The following is a 14,281-nucleotide window of genomic DNA, read 5'->3' as shown; positions in this document are numbered from 1 at the left end:
TGTAAACGTGTGAAAACAATTACAGATGATTTAACAGAATCTTATTCTCTGCAGTCCTCCACTTCAGAGTCAAGTGTCCTTTGGAAACGTCTCTGCACAGCTCTGCAACTTTAGCATCTCTCACTACGCCTGTTCATCAGTAAGGCCTCTGTCTCTGTTATGAATCATGTTGACGGTCATACAACCACAGGAACTTCTTTCCATCTTTGCTTACACCATCTTCTGTTTCAAGGTGGTGGCTCTGTCCTCCAGTGATCTGGTCAAAGTCATGGCATGCAAGCTGACCAGCAGCATGAACTACAGCAGGGAGATTTGGAATCTTTTCTTCCAAAAGTTTGCAGCACCTCTGGATGAAGCCCTGGATGCCTACTCCAACATGGTAGAAAACACTCTTGAGCAGTACTACAATAAAAAGGACGTATTTGCTTGAAATTTTATGCTGATGTATCCCCTTTTTTCTCATTTAGACCCTCAACATCAGTCTGCCTGACCCATACGTTCTTGATGCCATCGGTGAGGTGAAAGTCAACAACTTCAGCAATGCACAGCTTGCGGATTCCGTTTTCATCACCAAGTGGTTCCAGACGAGGCTCAGACCATTTTTGTCATCAGTGTCCGTAGACTTCCTCTCTTGTCTCAGTTCCAAGAACTTCAGCTGTCAAACCTACCAAGTTGTGTAAGTATGGAGTGCGGAATTTCAGGACACCGCAGGTGGAATTTATGGCTTGAGGTTTGTAAAGAACAAGCATACAATCCATCACAAGATCTGATTTCATCCAACTTAGGGTGGAGGCTTTTAGCAGGCAAGATCAACTCATGGAAGAAGAACAGAAATGGTCCATCTTTACTTATTTCATCTATCCTTTCCTCTCAAGAGACGACCTATCAGGTATTTGGAGAAATGTTGCTTGAACACCTGAGCTGCCCTCTCTTCTTTAGCTTCTTTTCTTTTCTTGTATCTTCAAAAGTTAGACTGCTGGTCAACTAAATGCAATGAACCATGTTTTCTTTCTAATGTTCTGACTGTGTTCCCTGCCGCTCTGTTATCATTTTAGATCCCGGTTGTGTTTCCAGCACTTCTGGCAGCGGTGACTGGCTAGCAAAGAACCTTGGCAAGTTCTCCATGTATGCCACCTTGGAAGATCTTGGAATTCTAAATGAAAATTTCTCCAGCGTAAGTAACATCAGGCTTGCATCAATTGTACCTTGGTTGCGAGTTTGACGTCGTCTGTCGGCCCCGGGCGCTAAAGCTGGTCTCTGTGTCCGCTTTGTTGCAGTTTGTCTCTTTGGACCTGCTGACTCCTAGCCAAGCAGCTGAACTCACTCTGTCCTCTGGAGCACTGAACAGTACAAGTCAGATCAACCTAGTCTTCTACCGACTAGAGAAAGGCGATGCTTTCAAGAATGTGGATGAGTTTTTCACAGCCCTTATTGATCAGGAGGTAACTGATATGCTTTCTCTGTCTGAAACCTCTGGCACAACAATCCTTGCATTGTGGTGGCATCTGTGACCTGACACGAGACATTCGCTTGAAGTACCACTCACACCTGTTGCATTGTTTCTCAGCAGGTTGGCAAAATCATCCCTGCGGTGAGAGATGTGATGATGAATCTAACCTTCAAAATCATCAGCATTAAGTTTCCACAGTTTGAGACCTCTGACTGGATCGACTGGTTTGAGGTCAAGCTGACCCCTGTCCTTGCAAGTTTCACTGCAGAGATGCTAGCAACAGCCATCAACAACACCACCTGCACTAACTACCGAGTGATGTGAGTCTCTACTTTCAAAACTGTGATTTGACAATGTCATCCAGTGTTGTACCTATGCAACCTAGAAATGAAAGGAACGCAGCGGTGGGAGGAAGGTTGGCGAACCATGGACAAGTCTCTGTCTCATCAAAGACATTGTTGTTTTCTCGCAGTGTTTCAGGAATAAGCAGTGTGTTCTCTAAGATGACTGCCAGCAGGAGGGAGGAAATAACAAAGGTTTTAGTCAAACACCTGAAGAATCTTGCTGCACAGCTAAACACACCAGGTAGATACCCCTCTGCGCGCTTCTGCTGCCGTGTATGCGTTTCCAGTATGTCTTGCAGTCATTGTTTCTCAGGTGCAGGGGCCTGATAATGTGACCTTGTTTGAACAGTTTGCAGAAAGGATATCCACAGTGACGCTGACTGGCTGAGAATCAACTTGGGTCTGTTCTCGACAACAGCTGACTACTCTGATCTCAAAGACTTGAATATCTCTGGGGTAAAGTGCTCGTTTTGTGTTGTCTTGACCTTTGTCAGCAATACAGCTAGGTGTTTTCTGTCAAACGACGGCACCGCAATTACAGGGTTGGAAAAATACCTTTAACGCAATTTCTTTTCTTTCTTCCCCTAAGGTGGTGGTCCTGGACTCCCTTTCTGCACAACAGAAAGCAGAGCTGATACTAGATCCATCCAGTGGTGCTCTAGAGAATGAGACGCTGGTGAAGGAAGTGCTGACAGGAATACTCTCATCCTCTGGGAAGGAGCAGCTCTATGTGTTCTTTGAGACTTTTGTCAACGTCACCGAAGAGGTAAGCAGTACTTGTCTTTGAAATGTATACATGACATGAGCCAACACGGAAAAAAATGAAGATGGTGGTCATGTGTCAAAGTGCGTAGAGTGGCCTTAAACCAGTGAATTGTTTCCTTTCTAGGAACAAATTTACTTCATTGAAAACGCAGCTGTGAGAGACACAATTCTGAATGTGACATTGACGGCTCTTGCTCCCAAATTTAACGTCTTCCCACCGAGTCAGTTTGAGTTGTGGTTCCAAGAGAATCTTTTCGTTGTACTGGCCAGTTTCCGACCCTCTTGGTTGCTCGTGATCCCTAGAAACCTCAGCTGTGACTCCTACAAGGCAATGTGAGTGATTCCTTTTCTTTTCCTTGGACTATTTTTGGAACACATATTGGCTAAGATGGTTGGTGGCGCGAAACGGAGAAACTGAATGATTTCTGTTTAACACAGTTTGAAAGGCATGGATATGAGTCTGGCAGTCCTTCCACGCGACCTTGATCAGAACCTAAGATCAAGCAGAGAAATGCTGAGCCAGACTTTGCCAAAAGGTACACGATTATCTCAAATTCCAAAAAAAGGTAAGTGTCTCCTTAGCGTTCTCCCTACCATCAGCTAAATGTTGTATTTTCTTTACTCCTCCCTAGATTGCACAGTGCCCGTCCCTGTTGGTGTGGTAAGTAACATTCTGTTATTAACTGCTTTATCTTACGTTTGTAAACGGTGAAATGCACAAAAAACTATTAACACTTGCAAACATATTTTATCGCCCTGTTTTTTTTTTCTTTAGTGCAAGAAGACAGTAGTAGATGGTAAGTGATCAAAACATTTGTTTCTTAAAATTTCTAATCTTTCAGATCCAGTGTCACAAAAAGATTTCTCAGTAGGCTGATGCTGACTTTTTTGATGCATTTTCCTTGTTTTGCAGCATCACGCGTTTGTCAAGGGGTAGGGAGGTGAGTCTTGGTGTTCTAAAAGGGTCAAACAGTGTAAACGTGTGAAAACAATTACAGATGATTTAACAGAATCTTATTCTCTGCAGTCCTCCACTTCAGAGTCAAGTGTCCTTTGGAAACGTCTCTGCACAGCTCTGCAACTTTAGCATCTCTCACTACGCCTGTTCATCAGTAAGGCCTCTGTCTCTGTTATGAATCATGTTGACGGTCATACAACCACAGGAACTTCTTTCCATCTTTGCTTACACCATCTTCTGTTTCAAGGTGGTGGCTCTGTCCTCCAGTGATCTGGTCAAAGTCATGGCATGCAAGCTGACCAGCAGCATGAACTACAGCAGGGAGATTTGGAATCTTTTCTTCCAAAAGTTTGCAGCACCTCTGGATGAAGCCCTGGATGCCTACTCCAACATGGTAGAAAACACTCTTGAGCAGTACTACAATAAAAAGGACGTATTTGCTTGAAATTTTATGCTGATGTATCCCCTTTTTTCTCATTTAGACCCTCAACATCAGTCTGCCTGACCCATACGTTCTTGATGCCATCGGTGAGGTGAAAGTCAACAACTTCAGCAATGCACAGCTTGCGGATTCCGTTTTCATCACCAAGTGGTTCCAGACGAGGCTCAGACCATTTTTGTCATCAGTGTCCGTAGACTTCCTCTCTTGTCTCAGTTCCAAGAACTTCAGCTGTCAAACCTACCAAGTTGTGTAAGTATGGAGTGCGGAATTTCAGGACACCGCAGGTGGAATTTATGGCTTGAGGTTTGTAAAGAACAAGCATACAATCCATCACAAGATCTGATTTCATCCAACTTAGGGTGGAGGCTTTTAGCAGGCAAGATCAACTCATGGAAGAAGAACAGAAATGGTCCATCTTTACTTATTTCATCTATCCTTTCCTCTCAAGAGACGACCTATCAGGTATTTGGAGAAATGTTGCTTGAACACCTGAGCTGCCCTCTCTTCTTTAGCTTCTTTTCTTTTCTTGTATCTTCAAAAGTTAGACTGCTGGTCAACTAAATGCAATGAACCATGTTTTCTTTCTAATGTTCTGACTGTGTTCCCTGCCGCTCTGTTATCATTTTAGATCCCGGTTGTGTTTCCAGCACTTCTGGCAGCGGTGACTGGCTAGCAAAGAACCTTGGCAAGTTCTCCATGTATGCCACCTTGGAAGATCTTGGAATTCTAAATGAAAATTTCTCCAGCGTAAGTAACATCAGGCTTGCATCAATTGTACCTTGGTTGCGAGTTTGACGTCGTCTGTCGGCCCCGGGCGCTAAAGCTGGTCTCTGTGTCCGCTTTGTTGCAGTTTGTCTCTTTGGACCTGCTGACTCCTAGCCAAGCAGCTGAACTCACTCTGTCCTCTGGAGCACTGAACAGTACAAGTCAGATCAACCTAGTCTTCTACCGACTAGAGAAAGGCGATGCTTTCAAGAATGTGGATGAGTTTTTCACAGCCCTTATTGATCAGGAGGTAACTGATATGCTTTCTCTGTCTGAAACCTCTGGCACAACAATCCTTGCATTGTGGTGGCATCTGTGACCTGACACGAGACATTCGCTTGAAGTACCACTCACACCTGTTGCATTGTTTCTCAGCAGGTTGGCAAAATCATCCCTGCGGTGAGAGATGTGATGATGAATCTAACCTTCAAAATCATCAGCATTAAGTTTCCACAGTTTGAGACCTCTGACTGGATCGACTGGTTTGAGGTCAAGCTGACCCCTGTCCTTGCAAGTTTCACTGCAGAGATGCTAGCAACAGCCATCAACAACACCACCTGCACTAACTACCGAGTGATGTGAGTCTCTACTTTCAAAACTGTGATTTGACAATGTCATCCAGTGTTGTACCTATGCAACCTAGAAATGAAAGGAACGCAGCGGTGGGAGGAAGGTTGGCGAACCATGGACAAGTCTCTGTCTCATCAAAGACATTGTTGTTTTCTCGCAGTGTTTCAGGAATAAGCAGTGTGTTCTCTAAGATGACTGCCAGCAGGAGGGAGGAAATAACAAAGGTTTTAGTCAAACACCTGAAGAATCTTGCTGCACAGCTAAACACACCAGGTAGATACCCCTCTGCGCGCTTCTGCTGCCGTGTATGCGTTTCCAGTATGTCTTGCAGTCATTGTTTCTCAGGTGCAGGGGCCTGATAATGTGACCTTGTTTGAACAGTTTGCAGAAAGGATATCCACAGTGACGCTGACTGGCTGAGAATCAACTTGGGTCTGTTCTCGACAACAGCTGACTACTCTGATCTCAAAGACTTGAATATCTCTGGGGTAAAGTGCTCGTTTTGTGTTGTCTTGACCTTTGTCAGCAATACAGCTAGGTGTTTTCTGTCAAACGACGGCACCGCAATTACAGGGTTGGAAAAATACCTTTAACGCAATTTCTTTTCTTTCTTCCCCTAAGGTGGTGGTCCTGGACTCCCTTTCTGCACAACAGAAAGCAGAGCTGATACTAGATCCATCCAGTGGTGCTCTAGAGAATGAGACGCTGGTGAAGGAAGTGCTGACAGGAATACTCTCATCCTCTGGGAAGGAGCAGCTCTATGTGTTCTTTGAGACTTTTGTCAACGTCACCGAAGAGGTAAGCAGTACTTGTCTTTGAAATGTATACATGACATGAGCCAACACGGAAAAAAATGAAGATGGTGGTCATGTGTCAAAGTGCGTAGAGTGGCCTTAAACCAGTGAATTGTTTCCTTTCTAGGAACAAATTTACTTCATTGAAAACGCAGCTGTGAGAGACACAATTCTGAATGTGACATTGACGGCTCTTGCTCCCAAATTTAACGTCTTCCCACCGAGTCAGTTTGAGTTGTGGTTCCAAGAGAATCTTTTCGTTGTACTGGCCAGTTTCCGACCCTCTTGGTTGCTCGTGATCCCTAGAAACCTCAGCTGTGACTCCTACAAGGCAATGTGAGTGATTCCTTTTCTTTTCCTTGGACTATTTTTGGAACACATATTGGCTAAGATGGTTGGTGGCGCGAAACGGAGAAACTGAATGATTTCTGTTTAACACAGTTTGAAAGGCATGGATATGAGTCTGGCAGTCCTTCCACGCGACCTTGATCAGAACCTAAGATCAAGCAGAGAAATGCTGAGCCAGACTTTGCCAAAAGGTACACGATTATCTCAAATTCCAAAAAAAGGTAAGTGTCTCCTTAGCGTTCTCCCTACCATCAGCTAAATGTTGTATTTTCTTTACTCCTCCCTAGATTGCACAGTGCCCGTCCCTGTTGGTGTGGTAAGTAACATTCTGTTATTAACTGCTTTATCTTACGTTTGTAAACGGTGAAATGCACAAAAAACTATTAACACTTGCAAACATATTTTATCGCCCTGTTTTTTTTTTCTTTAGTGCAAGAAGACAGTAGTAGATGGTAAGTGATCAAAACATTTGTTTCTTAAAATTTCTAATCTTTCAGATCCAGTGTCACAAAAAGATTTCTCAGTAGGCTGATGCTGACTTTTTTGATGCATTTTCCTTGTTTTGCAGCATCACGCGTTTGTCAAGGGGTAGGGAGGTGAGTCTTGGTGTTCTAAAAGGGTCAAACAGTGTAAACGTGTGAAAACAATTACAGATGATTTAACAGAATCTTATTCTCTGCAGTCCTCCACTTCAGAGTCAAGTGTCCTTTGGAAACGTCTCTGCACAGCTCTGCAACTTTAGCATCTCTCACTACGCCTGTTCATCAGTAAGGCCTCTGTCTCTGTTATGAATCATGTTGACGGTCATACAACCACAGGAACTTCTTTCCATCTTTGCTTACACCATCTTCTGTTTCAAGGTGGTGGCTCTGTCCTCCAGTGATCTGGTCAAAGTCATGGCATGCAAGCTGACCAGCAGCATGAACTACAGCAGGGAGATTTGGAATCTTTTCTTCCAAAAGTTTGCAGCACCTCTGGATGAAGCCCTGGATGCCTACTCCAACATGGTAGAAAACACTCTTGAGCAGTACTACAATAAAAAGGACGTATTTGCTTGAAATTTTATGCTGATGTATCCCCTTTTTTCTCATTTAGACCCTCAACATCAGTCTGCCTGACCCATACGTTCTTGATGCCATCGGTGAGGTGAAAGTCAACAACTTCAGCAATGCACAGCTTGCGGATTCCGTTTTCATCACCAAGTGGTTCCAGACGAGGCTCAGACCATTTTTGTCATCAGTGTCCGTAGACTTCCTCTCTTGTCTCAGTTCCAAGAACTTCAGCTGTCAAACCTACCAAGTTGTGTAAGTATGGAGTGCGGAATTTCAGGACACCGCAGGTGGAATTTATGGCTTGAGGTTTGTAAAGAACAAGCATACAATCCATCACAAGATCTGATTTCATCCAACTTAGGGTGGAGGCTTTTAGCAGGCAAGATCAACTCATGGAAGAAGAACAGAAATGGTCCATCTTTACTTATTTCATCTATCCTTTCCTCTCAAGAGACGACCTATCAGGTATTTGGAGAAATGTTGCTTGAACACCTGAGCTGCCCTCTCTTCTTTAGCTTCTTTTCTTTTCTTGTATCTTCAAAAGTTAGATTGCTGGTCAACTAAATGCAATGAACCATGTTTTCTTTCTAATGTTCTGACTGTGTTCCCTGCCGCTCTGTTATCATTTTAGATCCCGGTTGTGTTTCCAGCACTTCTGGCAGCGGTGACTGGCTAGCAAAGAACCTTGGCAAGTTCTCCATCTATGCCACCTTGGAAGATCTTGGAATTCTAAATGAAAATTTCTCCAGCGTAAGTAACATCAGGCTTGCATCAATTGTACCTTGGTTGCGAGTTTGACGTCGTCTGTCGGCCCCGGGCGCTAAAGCTGGTCTCTGTGTCCGCTTTGTTGCAGTTTGTCTCTTTGGACCTGCTGACTCCTAGCCAAGCAGCTGAACTCACTCTGTCCTCTGGAGCACTGAACAGTACAAGTCAGATCAACCTAGTCTTCTACCGACTAGAGAAAGGCGATGCTTTCAAGAATGTGGATGAGTTTTTCACAGCCCTTATTGATCAGGAGGTAACTGATATGCTTTCTCTGTCTGAAACCTCTGGCACAACAATCCTTGCATTGTGGTGGCATCTGTGACCTGACACGAGACATTCGCTTGAAGTACCACTCACACCTGTTGCATTGTTTCTCAGCAGGTTGGCAAAATCATCCCTGCGGTGAGAGATGTGATGATGAATCTAACCTTCAAAATCATCAGCATTAAGTTTCCACAGTTTGAGACCTCTGACTGGATCGACTGGTTTGAGGTCAAGCTGACCCCTGTCCTTGCAAGTTTCACTGCAGAGATGCTAGCAACAGCCATCAACAACACCACCTGCACTAACTACCGAGTGATGTGAGTCTCTACTTTCAAAACTGTGATTTGACAATGTCATCCAGTGTTGTACCTATGCAACCTAGAAATGAAAGGAACGCAGCGGTGGGAGGAAGGTTGGCGAACCATGGACAAGTCTCTGTCTCATCAAAGACATTGTTGTTTTCTCGCAGTGTTTCAGGAATAAGCAGTGTGTTCTCTAAGATGACTGCCAGCAGGAGGGAGGAAATAACAAAGGTTTTAGTCAAACACCTGAAGAATCTTGCTGCACAGCTAAACACACCAGGTAGATACCCCTCTGTGCGCTTCTGCTGCCGTGTATGCGTTTCCAGTATGTCTTGCAGTCATTGTTTCTCAGGTGCAGGGGCCTGATAATGTGACCTTGTTTGAACAGTTTGCAGAAAGGATATCCACAGTGACGCTGACTGGCTGAGAATCAACTTGGGTCTGTTCTCGACAACAGCTGACTACTCTGATCTCAAAGACTTGAATATCTCTGGGGTAAAGTGCTCGTTTTGTGTTGTCTTGACCTTTGTCAGCAATACAGCTAGGTGTTTTCTGTCAAACGACGGCACCGCAATTACAGGGTTGGAAAAATACCTTTAACGCAATTTCTTTTCTTTCTTCCCCTAAGGTGGTGGTCCTGGACTCCCTTTCTGCACAACAGAAAGCAGAGCTGATACTAGATCCATCCAGTGGTGCTCTAGAGAATGAGACGCTGGTGAAGGAAGTGCTGACAGGAATACTCTCATCCTCTGGGAAGGAGCAGCTCTATGTGTTCTTTGAGACTTTTGTCAACGTCACCGAAGAGGTAAGCAGTACTTGTCTTTGAAATGTATACATGACATGAGCCAACACGGAAAAAAATGAAGATGGTGGTCATGTGTCAAAGTGCGTAGAGTGGCCTTAAACCAGTGAATTGTTTCCTTTCTAGGAACAAATTTACTTCATTGAAAACGCAGCTGTGAGAGACACAATTCTGAATGTGACATTGACGGCTCTTGCTCCCAAATTTAACGTCTTCCCACCGAGTCAGTTTGAGTTGTGGTTCCAAGAGAATCTTTTCGTTGTACTGGCCAGTTTCCGACCCTCTTGGTTGCTCGTGATCCCTAGAAACCTCAGCTGTGACTCCTACAAGGCAATGTGAGTGATTCCTTTTCTTTTCCTTGGACTATTTTTGGAACACATATTGGCTAAGATGGTTGGTGGCGCGAAACGGAGAAACTGAATGATTTCTGTTTAACACAGTTTGAAAGGCATGGATATGAGTCTGGCAGTCCTTCCACGCGACCTTGATCAGAACCTAAGATCAAGCAGAGAAATGCTGAGCCAGACTTTGCCAAAAGGTACACGATTATCTCAAATTCCAAAAAAAGGTAAGTGTCTCCTTAGCGTTCTCCCTACCATCAGCTAAATGTTGTATTTTCTTTACTCCTCCCTAGATTGCACAGTGCCCGTCCCTGTTGGTGTGGTAAGTAACATTCTGTTATTAACTGCTTTATCTTACGTTTGTAAACGGTGAAATGCACAAAAAACTATTAACACTTGCAAACATATTTTATCGCCCTGTTTTTTTTTTCTTTAGTGCAAGAAGACAGTAGTAGATGGTAAGTGATCAAAACATTTGTTTCTTAAAATTTCTAATCTTTCAGATCCAGTGTCACAAAAAGATTTCTCAGTAGGCTGATGCTGACTTTTTTGATGCATTTTCCTTGTTTTGCAGCATCACGCGTTTGTCAAGGGGTAGGGAGGTGAGTCTTGGTGTTCTAAAAGGGTCAAACAGTGTAAACGTGTGAAAACAATTACAGATGATTTAACAGAATCTTATTCTCTGCAGTCCTCCACTTCAGAGTCAAGTGTCCTTTGGAAACGTCTCTGCACAGCTCTGCAACTTTAGCATCTCTCACTACGCCTGTTCATCAGTAAGGCCTCTGTCTCTGTTATGAATCATGTTGACGGTCATACAACCACAGGAACTTCTTTCCATCTTTGCTTACACCATCTTCTGTTTCAAGGTGGTGGCTCTGTCCTCCAGTGATCTGGTCAAAGTCATGGCATGCAAGCTGACCAGCAGCATGAACTACAGCAGGGAGATTTGGAATCTTTTCTTCCAAAAGTTTGCAGCACCTCTGGATGAAGCCCTGGATGCCTACTCCAACATGGTAGAAAACACTGTTGAGCAGTACTACAATAAAAAGGACGTATTTGCTTGAAATTTTATGCTGATGTATCCCCTTTTTTCTCATTTAGACCCTCAACATCAGTCTGCCTGACCCATACGTTCTTGATGCCATCGGTGAGGTGAAAGTCAACAACTTCAGCAATGCACAGCTTGCGGATTCCGTTTTCATCACCAAGTGGTTCCAGACGAGGCTCAGGCCATTTTTGTCATCAGTGTCCGTAGACTTCCTCTCTTGTCTCAGTTCCAAGAACTTCAGCTGTCAAACCTACCAAGTTGTGTAAGTATGGAGTGCGGAATTTCAGGACACCGCAGGTGGAATTTATGGCTTGAGGTTTGTAAAGAACAAGCATACAATCCATCACAAGATCTGATTTCATCCAACTTAGGGTGGAGGCTTTTAGCAGGCAAGATCAACTCATGGAAGAAGAACAGAAATGGTCCATCTTTACTTATTTCATCTATCCTTTCCTCTCAAGAGACGACCTATCAGGTATTTGGAGAAATGTTGCTTGAACACCTGAGCTGCCCTCTCTTCTTTAGCTTCTTTTCTTTTCTTGTATCTTCAAAAGTTAGACTGCTGGTCAACTAAATGCAATGAACCATGTTTTCTTTCTAATGTTCTGACTGTGTTCCCTGCCGCTCTGTTATCATTTTAGATCCCGGTTGTGTTTCCAGCACTTCTGGCAGCGGTGACTGGCTAGCAAAGAACCTTGGCAAGTTCTCCATGTATGCCACCTTGGAAGATCTTGGAATTCTAAATGAAAATTTCTCCAGCGTAAGTAACATCAGGCTTGCATCAATTGTACCTTGGTTGCGAGTTTGACGTCGTCTGTCGGCCCCGGGCGCTAAAGCTGGTCTCTGTGTCCGCTTTGTTGCAGTTTGTCTCTTTGGACCTGCTGACTCCTAGCCAAGCAGCTGAACTCACTCTGTCCTCTGGAGCACTGAACAGTACAAGTCAGATCAACCTAGTCTTCTACCGACTAGAGAAAGGCGATGCTTTCAAGAATGTGGATGAGTTTTTCACAGCCCTTATTGATCAGGAGGTAACTGATATGCTTTCTCTGTCTGAAACCTCTGGCACAACAATCCTTGCATTGTGGTGGCATCTGTGACCTGACACGAGACATTCGCTTGAAGTACCACTCACACCTGTTGCATTGTTTCTCAGCAGGTTGGCAAAATCATCCCTGCGGTGAGAGATGTGATGATGAATCTAACCTTCAAAATCATCAGCATTAAGTTTCCACAGTTTGAGACCTCTGACTGGATCGACTGGTTTGAGGTCAAGCTGACCCCTGTCCTTGCAAGTTTCACTGCAGAGATGCTAGCAACAGCCATCAACAACACCACCTGCACTAACTACCGAGTGATGTGAGTCTCTACTTTCAAAACTGTGATTTGACAATGTCATCCAGTGTTGTACCTATGCAACCTAGAAATGAAAGGAACGCAGCGGTGGGAGGAAGGTTGGCGAACCATGGACAAGTCTCTGTCTCATCAAAGACATTGTTGTTTTCTCGCAGTGTTTCAGGAATAAGCAGTGTGTTCTCTAAGATGACTGCCAGCAGGAGGGAGGAAATAACAAAGGTTTTAGTCAAACACCTGAAGAATCTTGCTGCACAGCTAAACACACCAGGTAGATACCCCTCTGCGCGCTTCTGCTGCCGTGTATGCGTTTCCAGTATGTCTTGCAGTCATTGTTTCTCAGGTGCAGGGGCCTGATAATGTGACCTTGTTTGAACAGTTTGCAGAAAGGATATCCACAGTGACGCTGACTGGCTGAGAATCAACTTGGGTCTGTTCTCGACAACAGCTGACTACTCTGATCTCAAAGACTTGAATATCTCTGGGGTAAAGTGCTCGTTTTGTGTTGTCTTGACCTTTGTCAGCAATACAGCTAGGTGTTTTCTGTCAAACGACGGCACCGCAATTACAGGGTTGGAAAAATACCTTTAACGCAATTTCTTTTCTTTCTTCCCCTAAGGTGGTGGTCCTGGACTCCCTTTCTGCACAACAGAAAGCAGAGCTGATACTAGATCCATCCAGTGGTGCTCTAGAGAATGAGACGCTGGTGAAGGAAGTGCTGACAGGAATACTCTCATCCTCTGGGAAGGAGCAGCTCTATGTGTTCTTTGAGACTTTTGTCAACGTCACCGAAGAGGTAAGCAGTACTTGTCTTTGAAATGTATACATGACATGAGCCAACACGGAAAAAAATGAAGATGGTGGTCATGTGTCAAAGTGCGTAGAGTGGCCTTAAACCAGTGAATTGTTTCCTTTCTAGGAACAAATTTACTTCATTGAAAACGCAGCTGTGAGAGACACAATTCTGAATGTGACATTGACGGCTCTTGCTCCCAAATTTAACGTCTTCCCACCGAGTCAGTTTGAGTTGTGGTTCCAAGAGAATCTTTTCGTTGTACTGGCCAGTTTCCGACCCTCTTGGTTGCTCGTGATCCCTAGAAACCTCAGCTGTGACTCCTACAAGGCAATGTGAGTGATTCCTTTTCTTTTCCTTGGACTATTTTTGGAACACATATTGGCTAAGATGGTTGGTGGCGCGAAACGGAGAAACTGAATGATTTCTGTTTAACACAGTTTGAAAGGCATGGATATGAGTCTGGCAGTCCTTCCACGCGACCTTGATCAGAACCTAAGATCAAGCAGAGAAATGCTGAGCCAGACTTTGCCAAAAGGTACACGATTATCTCAAATTCCAAAAAAAGGTAAGTGTCTCCTTAGCGTTCTCCCTACCATCAGCTAAATGTTGTATTTTCTTTACTCCTCCCTAGATTGCACAGTGCCCGTCCCTGTTGGTGTGGTAAGTAACATTCTGTTATTAACTGCTTTATCTTACGTTTGTAAACGGTGAAATGCACAAAAAACTATTAACACTTGCAAACATATTTTATCGCCCTGTTTTTTTTTTCTTTAGTGCAAGAAGACAGTAGTAGATGGTAAGTGATCAAAACATTTGTTTCTTAAAATTTCTAATCTTTCAGATCCAGTGTCACAAAAAGATTTCTCAGTAGGCTGATGCTGACTTTTTTGATGCATTTTCCTTGTTTTGCAGCATCACGCGTTTGTCAAGGGGTAGGGAGGTGAGTCTTGGTGTTCTAAAAGGGTCAAACAGTGTAAACGTGTGAAAACAATTACAGATGATTTAACAGAATCTTATTCTCTGCAGTCCTCCACTTCAGAGTCAAGTGTCCTTTGGAAACGTCTCTGCACAGCTCTGCAACTTTAGCATCTCTCACTACGCCTGTTCATCAGTAAGGCCTCTGTC

At 44.0% G+C, this 14,281-nt stretch overlaps 1 protein-coding gene across 1 annotated transcript in view; it reads left to right on the top strand.

The window, feature by feature from the left end:
* Positions 1 to 14,281, top strand: part of LOC118798377 — a 77,152-nt gene that overhangs the window by 12,457 nt on the left and 50,414 nt on the right. Inside the window, exons 55-115 of the mRNA XM_036557808.1 lie at positions 55 to 139; positions 233 to 379; positions 468 to 676; positions 786 to 889; positions 1,056 to 1,174; positions 1,278 to 1,442; positions 1,568 to 1,770; positions 1,923 to 2,035; positions 2,144 to 2,250; positions 2,384 to 2,560; positions 2,684 to 2,892; positions 2,998 to 3,095; positions 3,192 to 3,220; positions 3,335 to 3,356; positions 3,473 to 3,500; positions 3,587 to 3,671; positions 3,765 to 3,911; positions 4,000 to 4,208; positions 4,318 to 4,421; positions 4,588 to 4,706; positions 4,810 to 4,974; positions 5,100 to 5,302; positions 5,455 to 5,567; positions 5,676 to 5,782; positions 5,916 to 6,092; positions 6,216 to 6,424; positions 6,530 to 6,627; positions 6,724 to 6,752; positions 6,867 to 6,888; positions 7,005 to 7,032; positions 7,119 to 7,203; positions 7,297 to 7,443; positions 7,532 to 7,740; positions 7,850 to 7,953; positions 8,120 to 8,238; positions 8,342 to 8,506; positions 8,632 to 8,834; positions 8,987 to 9,099; positions 9,208 to 9,314; positions 9,448 to 9,624; positions 9,748 to 9,956; positions 10,062 to 10,159; positions 10,256 to 10,284; positions 10,399 to 10,420; positions 10,537 to 10,564; positions 10,651 to 10,735; positions 10,829 to 10,975; positions 11,064 to 11,272; positions 11,382 to 11,485; positions 11,652 to 11,770; positions 11,874 to 12,038; positions 12,164 to 12,366; positions 12,519 to 12,631; positions 12,740 to 12,846; positions 12,980 to 13,156; positions 13,280 to 13,488; positions 13,594 to 13,691; positions 13,788 to 13,816; positions 13,931 to 13,952; positions 14,069 to 14,096; positions 14,183 to 14,267. Coding sequence (XP_036413701.1) covers positions 55 to 139; positions 233 to 379; positions 468 to 676; positions 786 to 889; positions 1,056 to 1,174; positions 1,278 to 1,442; positions 1,568 to 1,770; positions 1,923 to 2,035; positions 2,144 to 2,250; positions 2,384 to 2,560; positions 2,684 to 2,892; positions 2,998 to 3,095; positions 3,192 to 3,220; positions 3,335 to 3,356; positions 3,473 to 3,500; positions 3,587 to 3,671; positions 3,765 to 3,911; positions 4,000 to 4,208; positions 4,318 to 4,421; positions 4,588 to 4,706; positions 4,810 to 4,974; positions 5,100 to 5,302; positions 5,455 to 5,567; positions 5,676 to 5,782; positions 5,916 to 6,092; positions 6,216 to 6,424; positions 6,530 to 6,627; positions 6,724 to 6,752; positions 6,867 to 6,888; positions 7,005 to 7,032; positions 7,119 to 7,203; positions 7,297 to 7,443; positions 7,532 to 7,740; positions 7,850 to 7,953; positions 8,120 to 8,238; positions 8,342 to 8,506; positions 8,632 to 8,834; positions 8,987 to 9,099; positions 9,208 to 9,314; positions 9,448 to 9,624; positions 9,748 to 9,956; positions 10,062 to 10,159; positions 10,256 to 10,284; positions 10,399 to 10,420; positions 10,537 to 10,564; positions 10,651 to 10,735; positions 10,829 to 10,975; positions 11,064 to 11,272; positions 11,382 to 11,485; positions 11,652 to 11,770; positions 11,874 to 12,038; positions 12,164 to 12,366; positions 12,519 to 12,631; positions 12,740 to 12,846; positions 12,980 to 13,156; positions 13,280 to 13,488; positions 13,594 to 13,691; positions 13,788 to 13,816; positions 13,931 to 13,952; positions 14,069 to 14,096; positions 14,183 to 14,267 — 7,345 coding nt within the window. The remainder of the gene's footprint in view (positions 1 to 54; positions 140 to 232; positions 380 to 467; positions 677 to 785; positions 890 to 1,055; positions 1,175 to 1,277; positions 1,443 to 1,567; positions 1,771 to 1,922; positions 2,036 to 2,143; positions 2,251 to 2,383; positions 2,561 to 2,683; positions 2,893 to 2,997; positions 3,096 to 3,191; positions 3,221 to 3,334; positions 3,357 to 3,472; positions 3,501 to 3,586; positions 3,672 to 3,764; positions 3,912 to 3,999; positions 4,209 to 4,317; positions 4,422 to 4,587; positions 4,707 to 4,809; positions 4,975 to 5,099; positions 5,303 to 5,454; positions 5,568 to 5,675; positions 5,783 to 5,915; positions 6,093 to 6,215; positions 6,425 to 6,529; positions 6,628 to 6,723; positions 6,753 to 6,866; positions 6,889 to 7,004; positions 7,033 to 7,118; positions 7,204 to 7,296; positions 7,444 to 7,531; positions 7,741 to 7,849; positions 7,954 to 8,119; positions 8,239 to 8,341; positions 8,507 to 8,631; positions 8,835 to 8,986; positions 9,100 to 9,207; positions 9,315 to 9,447; positions 9,625 to 9,747; positions 9,957 to 10,061; positions 10,160 to 10,255; positions 10,285 to 10,398; positions 10,421 to 10,536; positions 10,565 to 10,650; positions 10,736 to 10,828; positions 10,976 to 11,063; positions 11,273 to 11,381; positions 11,486 to 11,651; positions 11,771 to 11,873; positions 12,039 to 12,163; positions 12,367 to 12,518; positions 12,632 to 12,739; positions 12,847 to 12,979; positions 13,157 to 13,279; positions 13,489 to 13,593; positions 13,692 to 13,787; positions 13,817 to 13,930; positions 13,953 to 14,068; positions 14,097 to 14,182; positions 14,268 to 14,281) is intronic.

The sequence above is a fragment of the Colossoma macropomum genome, unplaced genomic scaffold (assembly GCF_904425465.1).
Source record: "Colossoma macropomum unplaced genomic scaffold, Colossoma_macropomum, whole genome shotgun sequence".
NCBI lineage: Eukaryota > Metazoa > Chordata > Actinopteri > Characiformes > Serrasalmidae > Colossoma > Colossoma macropomum.
The sequence above is the reverse complement of the archived record's forward strand: the minus strand, read 5'-3'. Positions and strand labels throughout refer to the sequence as shown.